General features: G+C 41.1%; 1 protein-coding gene across 1 annotated transcript in view; it reads right to left on the bottom strand.

The window, feature by feature from the left end:
- LOC126156153 (glutamate receptor ionotropic, kainate 2-like) overlaps positions 1-16,903 on the bottom strand; it is a 281,981-nt gene that overhangs the window by 100,231 nt on the left and 164,847 nt on the right. Inside the window, exons 9-10 of the mRNA XM_049916279.1 lie at positions 13,469-13,553; positions 2,769-2,907 (exon numbers count right to left, since the gene is read on the bottom strand). Coding sequence (XP_049772236.1) covers positions 2,769-2,907; positions 13,469-13,553 — 224 coding nt within the window. The remainder of the gene's footprint in view (positions 1-2,768; positions 2,908-13,468; positions 13,554-16,903) is intronic.

Genomic DNA, 16,903 nt, shown 5'->3' with positions numbered 1-16,903 from the left:
TTCGTTTCACATTTCTCATAGAGCCATTTTGCCTTAGGTTCCCTGCACTGCATACTTATTTCATTCCTAAGTGATTTGTATTTCTGTATCCTGAATTTTACTGAACATTTTTGAACTACCGTCTTTCGTCGATCAACTGAAGTACTTCCTCTGTTACCCTCGGTTTCTTCGCAGTTACCTTTCTTGTACGTACGGTTTTCTTTCCAACGTCCGTGATTACCCTTTTTATAGATGACCACTCCTCTTCAACTGACCTGTCTACAAAGCTATTCATTATGGCACTATCTATAGCCTCAGAGTTCTTCAAGCGTAAGTCGTCATTCCTTAGTACTTCCGTATCCCCCTACTTTGCGCATTGATTTTTCCTGACTAATCTCCTAAACGTCCCTCTGCTCTTCATCGCCACTAAGTTGTGGTGTGAGCTTAAATCTGCTCCTAGGTATACCTTACTATCCAATATCTGATTTTGAAATCTCTGCCTAACTGAAATCTTTCCGTATCTCCTGGCCTTTCGCATGTTTACCTCCTCCTCTTCTCACTCTTGAATACAGTATTCGCTGTTACTGGCTGAAATTTGTTGCGGAAATGAGTTAGTCTTTCTCCTCTTTCATTCCTAGTACTAAGACCACATTCTCCTGGAAACTTCTCTTCTATCCGTCCCCTTACAACCGCATTTAAATACCCCATGAGTGTTAGGTTTTCGTCTCCCTCTACGTAATGAATTATCCGTTCAATATCCTCGTATACTTTCTCTATCTCTTCATCTTCGGCTTGCTACTTCGGCATGTATATCTGAACTATTGTTGTCGGTGTTGACTACTGTAGATTCTGACGAGAACAATCCTATCATTGAACTGTTCACAGTAACTCACTCTCTGATCTACCTTCCTATTCATAACTCCACTCCCGTTACACCATTTCCCGCTGTTGACCATAAATCCTTGTCTTCTTCCCACTTCACCAAGTTAAAAAAATGGTTCAAATGGCTCTGAGCACTATGGGACTTAACATCTATGGTCATCAGTCCCCTAGAACTTAGATATACATACTTCGGCATGTATATCTGAACTATTGTTGTCGGTGTTGACTACTGTAGATTCTGACGAGAACAATCCTATCATTGAACTGTTCACAGTAACTCACTCTCTGATCTACCTTCCTATTCATAACTCCACTCCCGTTACACCATTTCCCGCTGCTGACCATAAATCCTTGTCTTCTTCCCACTTCACTAAGTTAAAAAAATGGTTCAAATGGCTCTGAGCACTATGGGACTTAACATCTATGGTCATCAGTCCCCTAGAACTTAGAACTACTTAAACCTAACTAACCTAAGGACAGCACACAACACCCAGCCATCACGAGGCAGAGAAAATCCCTGACCCCGCCGGGAATCGAACCCGGGAACCCGGGCGTGGGAATTCACTAAGTTACACTATATCTAGTTTGAGCATACAAATTTATCTATTCAGATTTTCTAGTTTCCTTACCACTTTCAAACTTCTGACATTCCACCCTCCGACTCATAGAACGTTACTCTTTCGTTGGTTCTTCAGTATTTTTCTCATGGTTACCTCCCCCTCGGCAAACCCCTTCCAGAGCTCCAGATAGGGGACCATTCCAGAATCTTTTGCTAATGGAGAGCTCATCGTGACACTTTTTCAATAACAGGCCGTATGTCCTGTGGATACGCGTTGTGTGTTTTTAATGCAGTGGTTTCCATTGCCTTTTGCGTCCTCATGCCGTTGGTCCTTGCCTTTTCTTCCGCCTTTAGGGGCAGTTTCCCACTTCAAGGGCAAGAGACTGCTTTTAATCTCTACCCGCTCCTTCACCCACTTTGACAAGGTCGTCGGCAGAATGAGGCTACTTATTATCCCGCAAGTTTTCGACCGCCACTGCTGATGATTTTTATTCAAAATCTCAGCGGTGGCGGGGTTCGAAACCTGGACCATGACGTTTTGATTAATAATCAAAGACGCTACGTGGGCAACTATAGGACAAAAACTATTGAAGAATAACTATCTAAAAGTGTTAACGAATGTGTTTATCTGTGTTAGTTAACTGATATCCAAGGAGACTTAAAACTAGAAAATTCTCACCGTATCAAGTTAGGTTGAAGGGCTTATGGAAGAAACGCCACCTATCCGCTGTTGCGTAGGCAGATCTTGTGGCCCATGAAATCGATGCTCTGTTACCTGGTTGGATGGCGATTTCGGACAAGGGTTTCTGTCAGAAGTTTATTTTTGTCCTGTACACCGAAAACATCGGAAATTTTAGAGGGTTCCAGGAGAACAATGAATTGCAGATGGAGACCGGCAGCCACGAGGCGATAGAGCATCGCATACATAGCAGACGAGGCCTGTCTACGCAGCCGCTAGCTCCATCTACTCCATTGGCGATTTCCAGTGGCAATCGGTCGCGATCACAGAATAACAAACAACATTGCGAGACGTTCCACCTACGGTCCGTTAGCGTACGAAGTCACGTTTACTGCCGAAAGCGTGACCGCGCGGCAGACGCCGGCGCGTATAACTCCGGCACTCTATAGCGCCGTTGGATGACATTTTCGGATGTGGGTTCCTGTCCTCTATTTCTTCCTCAAGACATCATCTGCAACCCCTCGAATTTCATCGCAACATTTCTGGAACAAGCTATATGTTACTGATCTGAATTAAGGAAGGTGATGATTTATTTGTAGCCCGTTGCCAACCAAACTAATTCCATCCACGTAAACAATTAACTGGATCTATCTTACTAGACGCACGCACCTTGCCACTATGTAGAAAATGAGGGAGACGCCGAGGAAGGCTGTTGCCACGAAGATCCATACGTCAACGATGAAAGGGTCCATGAATGAGAAAAGACTGCGTTCCATCTTCTCAGCCTTCTTGTACAGGATGCTGATACCTACACAAGACACATTTGTCACATTAGTGCTCAGCACGTACCCAGAATTTCTTAAATTTATCATATGTTCACAGAACAAGAACGCCAAGGTTGCATAAGAAGAGAGTTTTGCTGTGTTTGGGATATGCATGCCATGGCACATTTTCCCAAAGAAACAAACTTGACTGTTCTGGTAACGCTAAAGTCAGTATGATAACTTTAATAGTAGAATCTGAGAGAACTTGCTGCTCAGTTACGGGAAAAAAATATTAGAGAGAGTGTGGTTTTCAGACTTTGGCGCAAAATAAGGTGCGAGGAACGTTTGGAGTAGATCCGTGTGTGAGTCGGTTCGGAACACGAACCCACATCCTTGGACTCTGTGGCAGAGCGTGACAACTGCACACCTAACAGGGCTATTCAAAGCTTAAATCTGTGATTTGTTATTCTCCAGGCTATACAGAGCATTTCCTGCTGTGCTGATGACCTGCCGGCAAAGGAGGAAAAAAGTGCGGAGATGGCTCAGATGGCTCTAAGCAGTATGGGACTTAACATCTGAGGTCATCAGTCTCCTAGACTTAGAACTACTTAAACCTAACTAACCTAAGGACATCACACACATCCATGCCCGAGGCAGGATTCGAACCTGCGACCGTAGCAGCAGCGTGGTACCGAACTGAAGCGCCTAGAACCGCTCGGCCATAGGGGCCGTCAGACTCGGAGAGTTCGACTTAACCACAGCCTCATGGACATCAGTGAAACAGCTTTTTTCCCTCCTCATTACATAATCAAACAAAAACAAGTTGTAAAAGTTGTAGTATTACAGAAAATTGACGAGAGCTTATACAGTGCATGACAAAAATGTGAAGCACCCAGAAGACCTGGTTAAATATCAGTCTACACACATACACACGTAACAAGCTACTCGAGTAGCCAGTTGTAATAATGACTGTGTAGCCTATCCTACACCTTATTTTAGATCTATGTACGATGTTGTGCTGACTATATTTATATTTTTTGACGATGCCATTATGGCCTAATCACTTTATGACATGGTGTAAAAAAGATCTGAGGATGGTCATTACGGACTGAAACAGGTCATCGTCAAAAGAATTGATATTGTGATCAAAGACTGGAATAAAAAACATTTGTAAAGATATGTCACGAACATGATACGACGTCACGTGTTATCTCTCATGTGACAGTATCGTGGTACAATTTTTCAACAGGACTATGGTCTTACCCACATGAAACGTGTCTCTGTGAACTGTCTGTACGAAGTTGAAGTATTCCCGTGGGCAGTAAGGTCCCAAAATCTGTCCCCAATAGAACACGTGTGGTAACCGAAGGGATATCATGTCAGTCTCAGTGCTAGTATCCAAGATGTCCAAGACCATTTGGAGCAGATGTGAGCCAGGTTTCGTAGGGAGAGGATACAGTGGCTGTTAGAGACCCTTCAGAACCCAATCATGGCAGAGATGGTTCATTGTCTTAACAATAAGTGGACTCATACTGACAAGTTCTTTGTAAGCTTTACTCCAGGCTTTTCACTTTGTCACGCAGTCTAATATAGTTGAGCATATTTCTCTCTCTCTCTCTCTCTATCTCTCTCTCTCTCTCTCTCTCTCTCTCTCTGTCTCCCCTATGCATTTAACAGCGGAATTCCCATTTCAATCTTAATGTTACAACCCTTGCTTTTAATTTCACCTTAGGTTCTTTTAACTTTTCCACAATACTGATTCAGTCCTTTCGACAATCATTTCTTTTTCATTTTCTTCACATTTCTCATGCAGATGTTTCGTCTTACCTTCTCTGCACTTCCTACTTATTTCGTTCCTAAGTGGTTTGTATTTCTGTATTCCTAAGTTTCACTGAACATTTTTTGAACTTACTTCCTTCAGTGATTTCTTCTGTTATCCACGGTTTCTTCGCGGTTACCTTCCTTGTACCTACGGTTTTCTTCCCGACGTCCGTGATTGCCCTTTTTATAGATCTCCTGTCCTCTTCAACTGAACTGTCTACTGAGATATTCATTACGGCAGAATCTACGGTCTCAGAGAACTTCAAGCGGGTGTCCTCATTCCTTAGTACTTCTGTATCCCACTTCCTTGCGCAGTGACCACTCCTGATTACTCTCTTAAACTTCAGCCTACTCTTCATCGCTACTAAGTTGTGATCTGAGTCTATATCTACTCCTGAGTAGGCCTTACAATCTAGTATCTGATTTCAGTGTCTCTTCCCAACCATGACGTAATCTAACTGAAATCTTCCCATATCTCCGGCCATTCCCAAGTATACTTCCTCCTCTTCAGATTCTTGAATATTCGCTATTATTAGCTTAAATTTATTGCAGAATTCAATTAGTCTTTCTCCTCTTTCATTGCTAGTACCAAAACCATATTTTCCCGTAACCCTTTCTTCTACTCCTTCTCCTACAACCGCGTTCCAATCCCCTACGACTATTATATTTTTACCTTCTTTTACGTACTGAGTTACCTGTTCAATATCCTCATATACTTTCTCTATCTTTTCATCTCCAGATTGCGACGTCGGCATGTACATCTGAACTGTTGTTGTAGGTGTTGGCTTATTGTCGATTCTGATGAAAACAACCCTGTCACTGAACTGTTTACGGTAACTCATTCTCTGCCCTACCTTCCTAATCATAACGAATCCTACTCCCGTTATACTATTTTCTGTTGCTCTTGATATTACCCAACACTCATCAGACCAGAATTCTTGTCCTCTTTCCATTTCACTCCACTTACCTCCACTGTATCTACATTGTGCTTAAGGAAATATAAATCTTACCTCGATAGCGACTAAGTAAAACAACCGTTTGGAGATCTGGGAGGATTCATCTGAGAGACTTAGAACTGTGTACCGCGAAGGTGATCGACTTCTATTTGTTTTGTGGCCGAAGATATGAATAGGTTCACGGCATTTATACCTCCATGGTTCACCATGGTGACAGAAAATGAAATGAACCTATGGCATCATTGCCCATGAGGCTCTATCCGGGGAAGTTCGGCCGCCAAGGGCAAGTCTTATTTCGGTCGACGCCACATTGGGCGACTTGCGCTCCGGTAATGAGGATCAAATAATGATGAGGACAACACAACACGCAGTCCCCGAGTGGAGAAAATCTCCGACCCTGCCGGGAATCGAACCCGGGCCCGTTTTTATGGGAGGCGAGCACGCTACCTCCCAGCTAAGCAATGGTGACACTTCGCTGTGATGTCAGTCTGGCGTTCTCGGACCTAATTTCGGCCGTTCGAGATATCTATCGAGTTTTGTAGTCATATCCCAAATAGCATCTGGTGCTGTGATCGTCTGGATACGTAATTTTTTCATTAAAAATGCCAGCTTTCTTCGTTTACTGGGGTACTAATCGATCCGATCGTATATGGAGCCGTTCAAGCAATATTTTCTTCTTTGTACATGAACTGTGGTTGCGCTATTTACTTTACTCTTTCCTGTGTTTTTCATTGTCTTTCAAACCGCGAACGCTCCGACATCCGAGCCATCCCGTATCAACGGCCTCGCCCTCACAGAATACACGGCTGCGTGACCGCTCTGGTTGTTGGTGCAGCATCTCATGCCCTAAATTCCTTCAGCCGATAGTTACTCAATGTTCGCACTCCTCCCTCTTTAAAAAAAGATTGTGGCTAGAACAGCCGGAGACAGCGGTCATGTGTGTATGAGTTTCATTTCTATATTTGTATGAACGTGTGCGTGTGCTTTGCTTCCTTTCGGAAGAAGGCTTTGGCCAAAAGCCTATATGAACACGCTTTCCGTCGTGTCTGACCGCTGTTCGGCGTGTGAGTAGCAGACTAACCGTTGGAAATAATCCACTGCACTCCATCAGGAACAATGACATTCATTACACCACATTAAGGTTGTCTGTAGCACAAACAGGGGTTCATAATGCTGCAACCGAAAGTTTTGGCCCGTATTCAGTGATATAAAATGCCTGACAGACAGCAAAGTAAAATTTGAAACTTAACTCAAAACGTTTCTCTTTGAAAATTCCTCCTATTCCGCAGAAGACTATTTATTATTGTAGAGTATAAGTGGCGATGACCAGGAATTATTGACTAACATCTGACTTTAATTGAAAAACAACAAACTAATAAATGATCAGCATGGAGCCAATTTAAAAAAAAATTAATATAAAATTACTCCTCCCACGTCATTAAGATTTATTGTATAAATGATACGTGGAACATGAAATTAACTAACTTCTGGTATATCACAACGGATAGTACAGCCTACACTTTGAAAGCTTCAAAATGAAATTCAGAAGTAAAATGAAACAGATGATCAAAACAGATGTACATTCCAATGTGATATGCTTGTTTATTCCTGAAAAACTGACAGAGTTACTGGCGAGAAACGTTCCATGAAAAGAAACCATTAGGCTACTATTGGAAAGTTGGGCCTAATATGTTACATAGGCTAGGCTATCATTACTAAAAAAATGACTTACATACATGTTAAAGTAAAATATCCATTTTACGTGGCCTAAACGTTTGAGACCATTCCCTCAAACACATTTATAGCATTGCGCAGTGCTGGAACGTGCTTAAAAATTATACCTTTTTTTATCGTGTAAATTGCTATCATTGGTCACAGACTGAATGACGCATCACAGGTAAGATTTAAAATAGAGAAGATGCGTAAACTACAGTGAAACTAATGTACTGATAATCTAATAAAACAAGAGCTCTATTCTGCATAGAGGTACACCTCCACACAGTTCTGTTTCTTTGACATTTCAACAATCGTTCAGCTAGTTGACACGCAGAAGAAACAATATCATGCCTTCCATTTTTCCTTACTGCACAGGTTTACAGACTAGCAAAAAACACGTAGACAAGTTTTTTTTTTTTCAAACGTGAACGTTAGAAATGTTTCGCGTACTTGTTGAAAGCTGAAAATGTAACGAACAAGAAGCAGTACCAGTAAGCAAACAAGCATTGGTTTCGGAGTGCCAGCTTCATTTGCTATCGATAGAAATACAGTAAACGTAGAATGAAATTGATTACGACAGCATGATTTTCACATCACTTGCTTCTCTTCTTGGTTATTCGAAATATGTCAACAGAAAATAAATTGCAGTAACGAAGCCAAATGTGTCGTATTACTAGAGCAAATACATATTTAAGAACAGAAAAACGCTCGAAGCTGCCCTCCTGACACTATGTTATTCATTTAAGACTTGTAATATTTCATATTTAAGACAACTGACGCGTGCTCACAACAGAAATAATGACCAAGAAGCAGTCGTAAGCAGTAGTCTGCCAATGCTATTTAAGATGGCGGCAGGCCCCGCCCACTCTGGCTTCAAAACAATATACGGTGTAAGTGTCTAGTGCCATCTCTCTTCTTTTTCCACCTCCATGATCAAAACTGAAGTGACACAATACATACAAATTCGATCAGTAACATAGGTTATACGTTATTGTAACTAAAAAATTTATGAAATGTGAAGTAATCGCAGCGAAGGGCAGGGCGACGTAGTTTAAATTTTTTTCATTTAAAAGCAGTCTTTGAACGACCACCTTTGTAGCCGAATTACTTAGTGGTGGATGGAGACTCCTCCCCAAGAAAAAGGTTAGCGTCGCTTCCTTCGGAGCGGAAGGACCAGGTTGCATTTCCGGTATCTCCCCAGACTTTTGTCTCTGGTGGGATGGCCTGTAACGGTGTCCTCTGTTCGCTCAATCTAGTGAGGCCAAAGGAGGAGCTGGTTTCGGCATCACCTGGATTCTTCTATTGACAGTAACGGCTAGAGGGATTGGCGACTTCCTGATCACATGTCCTGCAATCATAAATACCTTCTCGTACTTTCTTGTAGGCAGCAATTAGCCAGTCGCCTGAGACCTTATCCGAGGGTCTGGATTGTGTTTACGTTAAAACAGTCTTTGATCGCGGCAATGTTCTTTCTCTTTTATTTTATGACCTGTTGTGATTTGTGTGATCACCATCAGCTATGTCTCTCTTCCTAAACTTGTATATGTCCAATATATCAAAAACTTGTGCCTAATTAGGCTACAACTTTTTTAACGTTTTGTATACTATAATATGAAAGATACACTGGATGATCAAAGGTTTAAACCGATCATAAACTGAAGGGAAAACAATTTTGACATCAAAGACTGTTTCAAATTTTAAACAATTTATTATTATTATTAGCTTCATTATATTACAACATTCTCTGTATTTTGTTATTAGTATAATTATTATTAAACTTTTACATTCTTCGAAACGTTAATAATGGACTGATAGAAAGCCCTATTTGAGTGGAGGACCAGCAAAGGGCTAGCAATAGACTGGGACCCTCCCAGAACTGAAAGCTGTCTCAGTCCTTCGACCGTAGGTCTGTACATTGTCAGTTGTGGCAGTATCCACCATCCTCCCAGAGTTCATTCTCCACCTGTGGCTCAAAAATGACGCTACCTGTTTGCTGGTTCCGCTCCACCACGTCACCGAGGCGTCTGAGCACCCTCCGAACTGCGCACGCTGCTGGGGAAGTATTCACGCTGGCCGAAACTGATGGGACACACTGGGGCTCACTTCGGGAGGCGCGAGTTTCCTAGTGTGGTCTTCCCTGTGGAGCCATCAGCAAGGAAACGCCACCTGCCATCACACTGACGGTGAGTGCGTTTAGTACCACGTGCCTCGACCTGGTAAGAAATTGGGCTCATCAGCTGGATGTGACCTTGGGTCGATATCAGCTCAATTCGGCCTGTATGAAATGGAGATAAATTGCACCGAATGAAATGGTGTATTCCTCGTTTTCTAGGAATCCTTTGTGCAGCTATGGACTTGAATTTCGGACAGCACAGAAACTGTGTTAAAGTGTGGCTGCAGTAACCCAACTGTATTCTCTACAATGATGCATGCTTGTGCAGGTGCTGTTAGCAAGCTCATATTCAGTTGCGCCGTTTTTTTAATTTGTAGCCCGCATCTCGTGGTCGTGCGGTAGCGTTCTCGCTTCCCACGCCCGGGTTCCTGGGTTCGATTCCCGGCGGGGTCAGGGATTTTCTCTGCCTCGTGATGGCTGGGTATTGTGTGCTGTCCTTAGGTTAGTTAGGTTTAAGTAGTTCTAAGTTCTAAGGGACTTATGACCACAGCAGTTGAGTCCCATAGTGCTCAGAGCCATTTGAACCATTTTTTTTTTAATTTGTACAAAAGTTTCTCTGTTCATTATTGATTAATAGAATAGACTTCATGTTGGTTCACATTGTTGACTGAATGGCAGTTGTTGTGGTTTTAATCATGGCCATATGATAATTGGTAGCCATCTTTAATGCTAATGTTTGGGATATTTAGAGTGGCTCATTATAGACAAAATAGTGTTTCCTCAAATCTCTGGTCATTACTGCTTTGGACTGATTATTTGGACATGTCTCGACTTTAAAACCATAATAGTCTGAGTGCTTGGTGTACCAAAGGTTATGTGGTGTTCTAACAGCTGCTAGGCATGAATGTGTGTTATGTGATTATTCTAAGAAAATGTAAAGGTCTGAGACACTCAGGGCGTTTCTTTTATTTGTGACCTTGGCAACCAGGCACTCTTGAGAGTTACATTTTATAAATTTCTATGGAAGTGGCACTGTCCTGTATTTTGTTTTTTAGTGGCAGTATATTGGGGTTATAAGTCGTGCTAATGAATTGTAAATATGAACTGATAGTCTGCCTCTTGATTTTGATGGCTTTTACGTTGTTAATAAAGATATTATCTAAGATGATGCACATCTCTCAACCAGCACCACCATTTCTAACTACCACCCTACACTGGTAGCAGAGAGTGGTTATGGAGGTGGAGAGTGGCATGCACAACTGAAAAATTTTCGAAGTTTGGAATTAGCCTGGTCTAACGGACGGTATTTTAGCTAATTGTGTTTCAGAATGTCTGCAAGTGAGGTGCCTGGTATCGCAGAACTGCGGAAGAGTGATATCATGTATGAACTATGCATTGGAGGTTGCGACTTTTCCAGTAGTATGGTCGAGTTGGTGTGTGAGTGAGAGAGGCAATCAACTATATCAAGGCCACACAAAACTTGAACTCAACTGAGGTGGGAGATGCCGTCACCAACATTCAGTGTGCGCTAGAGGGGCTTATATTGTTAGCGTCTTTTTTCAAAACTACTGAACTACCACACTCACAAATTATTTGAATCAGGACATTAGTGGTGCAGTATGCTAACAGGGCTTGAGAATTGTGTAGTGTCAGCACAACAGATGCGCGCAATAAACAGCTACAGGAGCAAGCTGACGAATTACTCAGGATAACACAGACGGTGATCAATTGTACCGCTAAATCCACGATGGAGAGGGCAGCTATATCTATGAAACCAACGCATAGTGAGCGAACGAGCCAAAAAAATGAACCATTTACTGGGTCTGCCACGGAAAGGGGAGTATTGTCTGTGACATATACTGAGGAGATCGAATGGTCACTTTAATTTCTCTTGGATTTACAGGATTGTGCTGAAGAGATCTGTGCAAGTTACAAGCAGTGTTACCGACTTCTATTTCCAATGGTCACTAGGCGTTTGGAACAATCTTTAAAGCAGGCAATATGGAATAATTTATTACTTTTCGAAATTTAGGCAGTCAACACGTAGAGCTATGTGTCTGCACAGGTGTGCCATCACTCAATAAAAAAGAGTTATTTCTATGTACAGTGGCACGATGAGCTATTGGAGAAGTGCATAAAGAGAATGAAAGAAACTATCAGAAATATATGCTCAGATTTTCAAAAGAGATTCCTTGTAATATTTTAGAGGCACTTTGTCCCAGCGACCAGTCTAAAGCCGATTTAGTGAGCAACCTAGGAGCTTCAAACAACTGGAAAGATTTATTTCAGAGGTGAAGACCATGTGTCAGGCCGATGGAACACGTGCAGAGAGTGAGTCGAAGGGTCAGCAGCTGTATGTGTGGATGGTTCCAGATAACAGATCATGCTTATCAGACATCAGGTGTTACGGGTGCCGGGTTAAGGGCCCATTCGTGTGTGGGAGCGTCAACGAAGAACCTGTGTGTGCACTTTCATTCCGGAAGTTTTCTGAGGCTGATTAGTGATGATTGGTATATGGCACAGAGTGCAGTAAGCAAACGTCCCACTTTCACTGCTGCGATAGACTTGCAGGGTAGCAAATTCTGGGAAAATGCTATTATGGGAGGAATTTCCCGTTACGGACAGGATTCAAAATTTTGCCTACGTAATTAAAACTAACATGGCACGGAATTTATTGATTCCCGCTATTCTGGGGTCGATTTTATACGACAATTTGGCCTTATTCCGGCAAGATTTTTTTTTTCGTAAGCAGTGGCAGGAGAGGCCTGAAATCAAACGTGAATGACGGATGCTTGTAAGGCAGAGAATTGATATCTCACGAACAGGGTCGTCGGCTCGGTCACCTGTCTAGTCCATTTACCTATGTCTTCTTTGAATTAAAAGGCGAAGAATATAAAAAAGAGCTTACAGCCAATGGCTCTGCAAGACACCTGTCATATCGGTCGTCTCACCTCACTTTAAGAAGCTTAAGGCAGGTATCGATGAAGTGTTGAAACAGGGGGTTATTGAGCCGTCTAAATCACCCTATTCTTCCTAGATGTTTGTTATACCTAAGGTGCAGGACGGGATGCTCCCCAAAGCGGATTATCAAGCCTTAAAGAATAAAGTTGCTCTTCCCCCAGTACCACTGCCTGATCTGCACATGTTTAGGGCTGGATTCAGACGGTGGACATTTTTACTACTCTCTACATTTGTGTACTGTTTATTTAAGGGCTCTAAGTAATTTCTCAGTTTCATATGGCCTATATAGGCGTTTTTCCAGCAGTATTTAAAAGCATTGCATTCCTCATAGAGAGAAGTTTTCTCGGTATGCCTATCGAATAGAAAACGTTTCCTGCTATATTTTCTAAGTGTTTCTTTCTGACGTGAGGAAATATTCCTTACATAACGGTCACCCTCATGTCCAGCTAAGGAAATAATACTGATACTGGGACGGAATTAGCAAAAGTTTTTCTATAATTCTCCGTTAAAGACGAATTGTTATTCACATGAAATAGCCATGATTTTTATATTAAAAATAAAGTAAACCGAAAATGTTTGTAAGCACGTTTAAAACGATCGTTGTCCATTGACTGGACAAAATATCGTACACCAAATGTTTATAACGTTCTTGAAACATGCCTGACAGAGTCAACATGAGATGTCTTCTTCAACGAACACAATGCATTAAGTAATAGCACGATGAGTGAAATTGGAATACTATCAAACTCACTGATTCGTCAAACCTTTGCCGGCCGCGGTGGTCTAGCGGTTCTGGCGCTGCAGTCCGGAACCGCGGGACTGCTACGGTCGCAGGTTCGAATCCTGCCTCGGGCATGGGTGTGTGTGATGTCCTTAGGTTAGTTAGGTCTAAGTAGTTCTAAGTTCTAGGGGACTTATGACCTAAGATGTTGAGTCCCATAGTGCTCAGAGCCATTTTGTCAAACCTTTCGTAAGTTAAATATTTTTCTATTGAGAGTTTCTTAGCATAAAATATATGCGAATAGCTTTTAACCTTACCCAAATTCATAAAAGGCATGGTGAAGTCCACAACCGATTGTCTTATCTCTGTAATCGTAAGGTCACATATAGCCAGCTCTGCCCTCTGCAACAAAACAGGCAATCAGCAACGTACGTATACGAAGTAAAGAGCGTGGTTCGATGCCTACAACCAGTTATGAGAGAGAGTCGATAAGTGTCAAACTTTCAGACAGGTATGAGAATAAGACAAACACTTTGAAAGATCCAGGAATACAAAAGAGGCAAACACATTTGTCTTCCTTCATTACCAATACATTTACAAAGAATTTAATTCTAAATTACCACTATTTTATTAACAATTAACCTGAACTGATGTGGTGTAGCGATCTAAATATAAATTATAGAACGTGCCAATGTTTATCTGAAAGCTCTATTTATTTCCTCCAAACGCTATTGTGATAACAGTTGCCCACAATTTCACAGTTTATATCTATTTTACCTAAACAAAAATGACCTGTAATCATCCTGTGCAACGTCAATAGTCTATGCCTTGGTGTCTCAAGCAGCGACAGGCTTGAAGTTACTGGGGGAATCCATATCTACTTGTTCAGTACAGTAATAAAACGAAAAGACGATTTGGCAGGTGACTGGAAGTTTAACAGCAGTATTTGACGCTGCTGTGGTAATGTAATTATGGTTAAGTCGTCTAATAATCAGCAACTTATTAGATGCTCATATCAAAAATATCCACATCTACGGCTCCGTAGCAGATTCTTCTAAAGCGGCCATATGTGACCTCGTTTACTGGCTGTTCCATCAGAGAGACATTCACTTATCAAGAAACCAAATCGTGAAGTTCTAGGATTAGAAAGTTCAGTTCTCCAAATCGGGTGCAGCTCGTAACTGTTCTCCTTCTAGTAAAGTGTGCTGCCGACATAAGCCATTCTACGACATGAAGGTGGAGGCCTCGTTACGAATATGGTACCGAATACTGGGTATCGAATATTGGACAGCCGCTCCCTGAGAACACATTAGAACTGAGAACTTCCCGTTTCTCGGCTCTCGTCTTACCCATCACCACTCTCGCCTGACATGGTGAACTTTAGTGCTCACCTTCTTTGTGAAACGCGATGCTCCCTTCTCAGCAGCCGTCAGACAGAACGCATTTGTGTGCGGCACCAGGCCCAGTGATCATAGCACGGTGGCGTAGCACTCGTTTCAGTCTGCTAGTCCAGGTTCTGTAAGCTGCGCTAGTCTACACTGTGTAAGTACTTCATATTACATATAGCTTTGTATGTGATGTATTAGCACTCGGTCCTGCACATACAGTGCTTGTGCGATCTGTGGACGTATTGACACTGCATAGGTCAACACTGCGTTCTGGAGCAGTGACTACTGTTCTGATGATTTTCTAAATCCCCGCCTCATGTTGTAACCTAGAGCAAAAAAACTATTCGAAACGGAGTCATAGAGTTCACCCGTACACATCATTTCCCTTACAAATCAACTACGACCACCGAAGTGATACTTGTTCACAAACCTTTTGTATGGTTTATTTTGGATAAATTAAAAAGAGACTACCGTCACTAAAGTGACATTTGTCTCAACTGTTCTTAGCGGACGAGGTGCATCTTCATTATCTGAAAGCGTCAACGTCTCTCGTAAAATGAACAGAAACGACCTCAGTTAACCTGATGATATAGTAGGTGCAATCCATAGTATTAGCTGTTGAATGGTTTATTAACTCTGAATTTAAAGGAATTTTTTTTTCCTTTTACTGTATTAACATTATTTAAACCTTAATGTAGCTTTGCTAGAGTTAACAGTTATCAGTTGTGCAAAAATGTGTAGCATGATACTCCTAACTATCACACAAATTAGGTAAACATTATGTGTCGTATCTAGTTCAGCTTTCGAAAAGGCAGTGTATGAAGAGGTAACGCTATTTGCATTTTCAGTGAGAAACTCGTCCACTGTCACTGTAATTAATGCTTATTATACTTCAACTAGTCTCACAACATTTAAGTTTCTTTCATGGTGTAGATATTTATATTGGGTCTTTTGACCATTTTCAACTGGTACTGCAAAAGGTTCTGCTTCAGTACGTGTCATACTTTAGATTTCTCCAAGATGTATACATGTTATCGTCAAAAATAAGGCTTTTCACTGTAGAAATACAGCAACATAAACAAGTGCGAAGCTCTATACATCGTGAAAGGATGTAAATTACGTGAAATATGACCAATGTTAAAATCCTTCACATAAATCGTTAGAAATCAATGTCTTAACACATTGTTTATATGTGAGAAAACGCGATTCTTTTTATCTCCTCTAACAACTCAACAAAATTTTAGTCTATTCTTTTCGTATGCTGATATTGAGGTTTCTGATGTCAGGATGCGGATAGTAGTGCCACAGGTTGCCCATAAACTGTCGTACATGCAAATAGTCCGTGCCATATTAACCCTAGATTTCTAAATCCTCGAAAAATTTACGATTGCATTACGGTATGAAACAGGACATTTTGTGCTTAATTTGGTATGCAATATACCGTTGTCGATCTAATAATTGTAATTAACTAATGCATAACCATAATTTACAACTTCCTATTTACAGAGACACCCTCCTCTAGCATTACTTTTCCTCAACAGAACTAGTCGATACCAAAAATAATTACAACTTTTTAAATAGGTTAACATTATCTCAGCTGTTTTTCTAAAAGAATTCCGTATGATTTTGTACACTATGTGGTATATTTCAGCCTATAATCCATAAAAAGAAATTACTTTATTTTCGTTGCTACAATCGATGTGTACTAGCACTGTATGTACAGTCAAAATTACTTTTTTTTTTAGAAATATTTGGAATTACGAAATATCCGGCACACTTCAAATTCCTATTATTAACTGCGCACTCTGACGATATTTACTAGTATTATGTTTACTTCTGGATACATTTATAAAATAATGATATAAATTGGTGGAGATTCATTTGTCTAGAAAATCTGTAAACTCTTTGGAATATTGTTAGTACCGCAGAATGGATTAATAGTGGGTATGCGGGTGTTGTGATCGGACGTGTTTTTATTTTTTGCAATAACGATGTAATTTTCGGTTTTGAAGTGTAAATTGTAAAGACAGTATGTTATAGAAAAATGAGAGAGAATAAAATAAACTACTCATGCAATACTTCAGTATTATTTACGTCAATTGGAACCATGAGAACCTGCAATGTCAAAAATTTCAGCTTTAAGAATCAGCCTCTAGACGCGAAGAACTCGAGCTAACTACGAGAAAACAAGATAAGTAAAAAGTTTACAGTAAATTTTACTCCTCTCGAAACTTATTAAAAGAGTTAATTATGAAGTCAGTGACAATGAACAAATTATGTGAGGGGTGGGTGGATTACACTTTGAGTGAAATGTGGAGTAGTAAATTTTACAATGGCTTAGTAGCAACATTTTCCCCTCCTTTA

This window comes from Schistocerca cancellata, chromosome 2 (assembly GCF_023864275.1).
Source record: "Schistocerca cancellata isolate TAMUIC-IGC-003103 chromosome 2, iqSchCanc2.1, whole genome shotgun sequence".
In the NCBI taxonomy this organism is placed as follows: Eukaryota; Metazoa; Arthropoda; class Insecta; order Orthoptera; family Acrididae; genus Schistocerca; species Schistocerca cancellata.
This window is presented reverse-complemented; position numbering and strand designations above follow the sequence as displayed.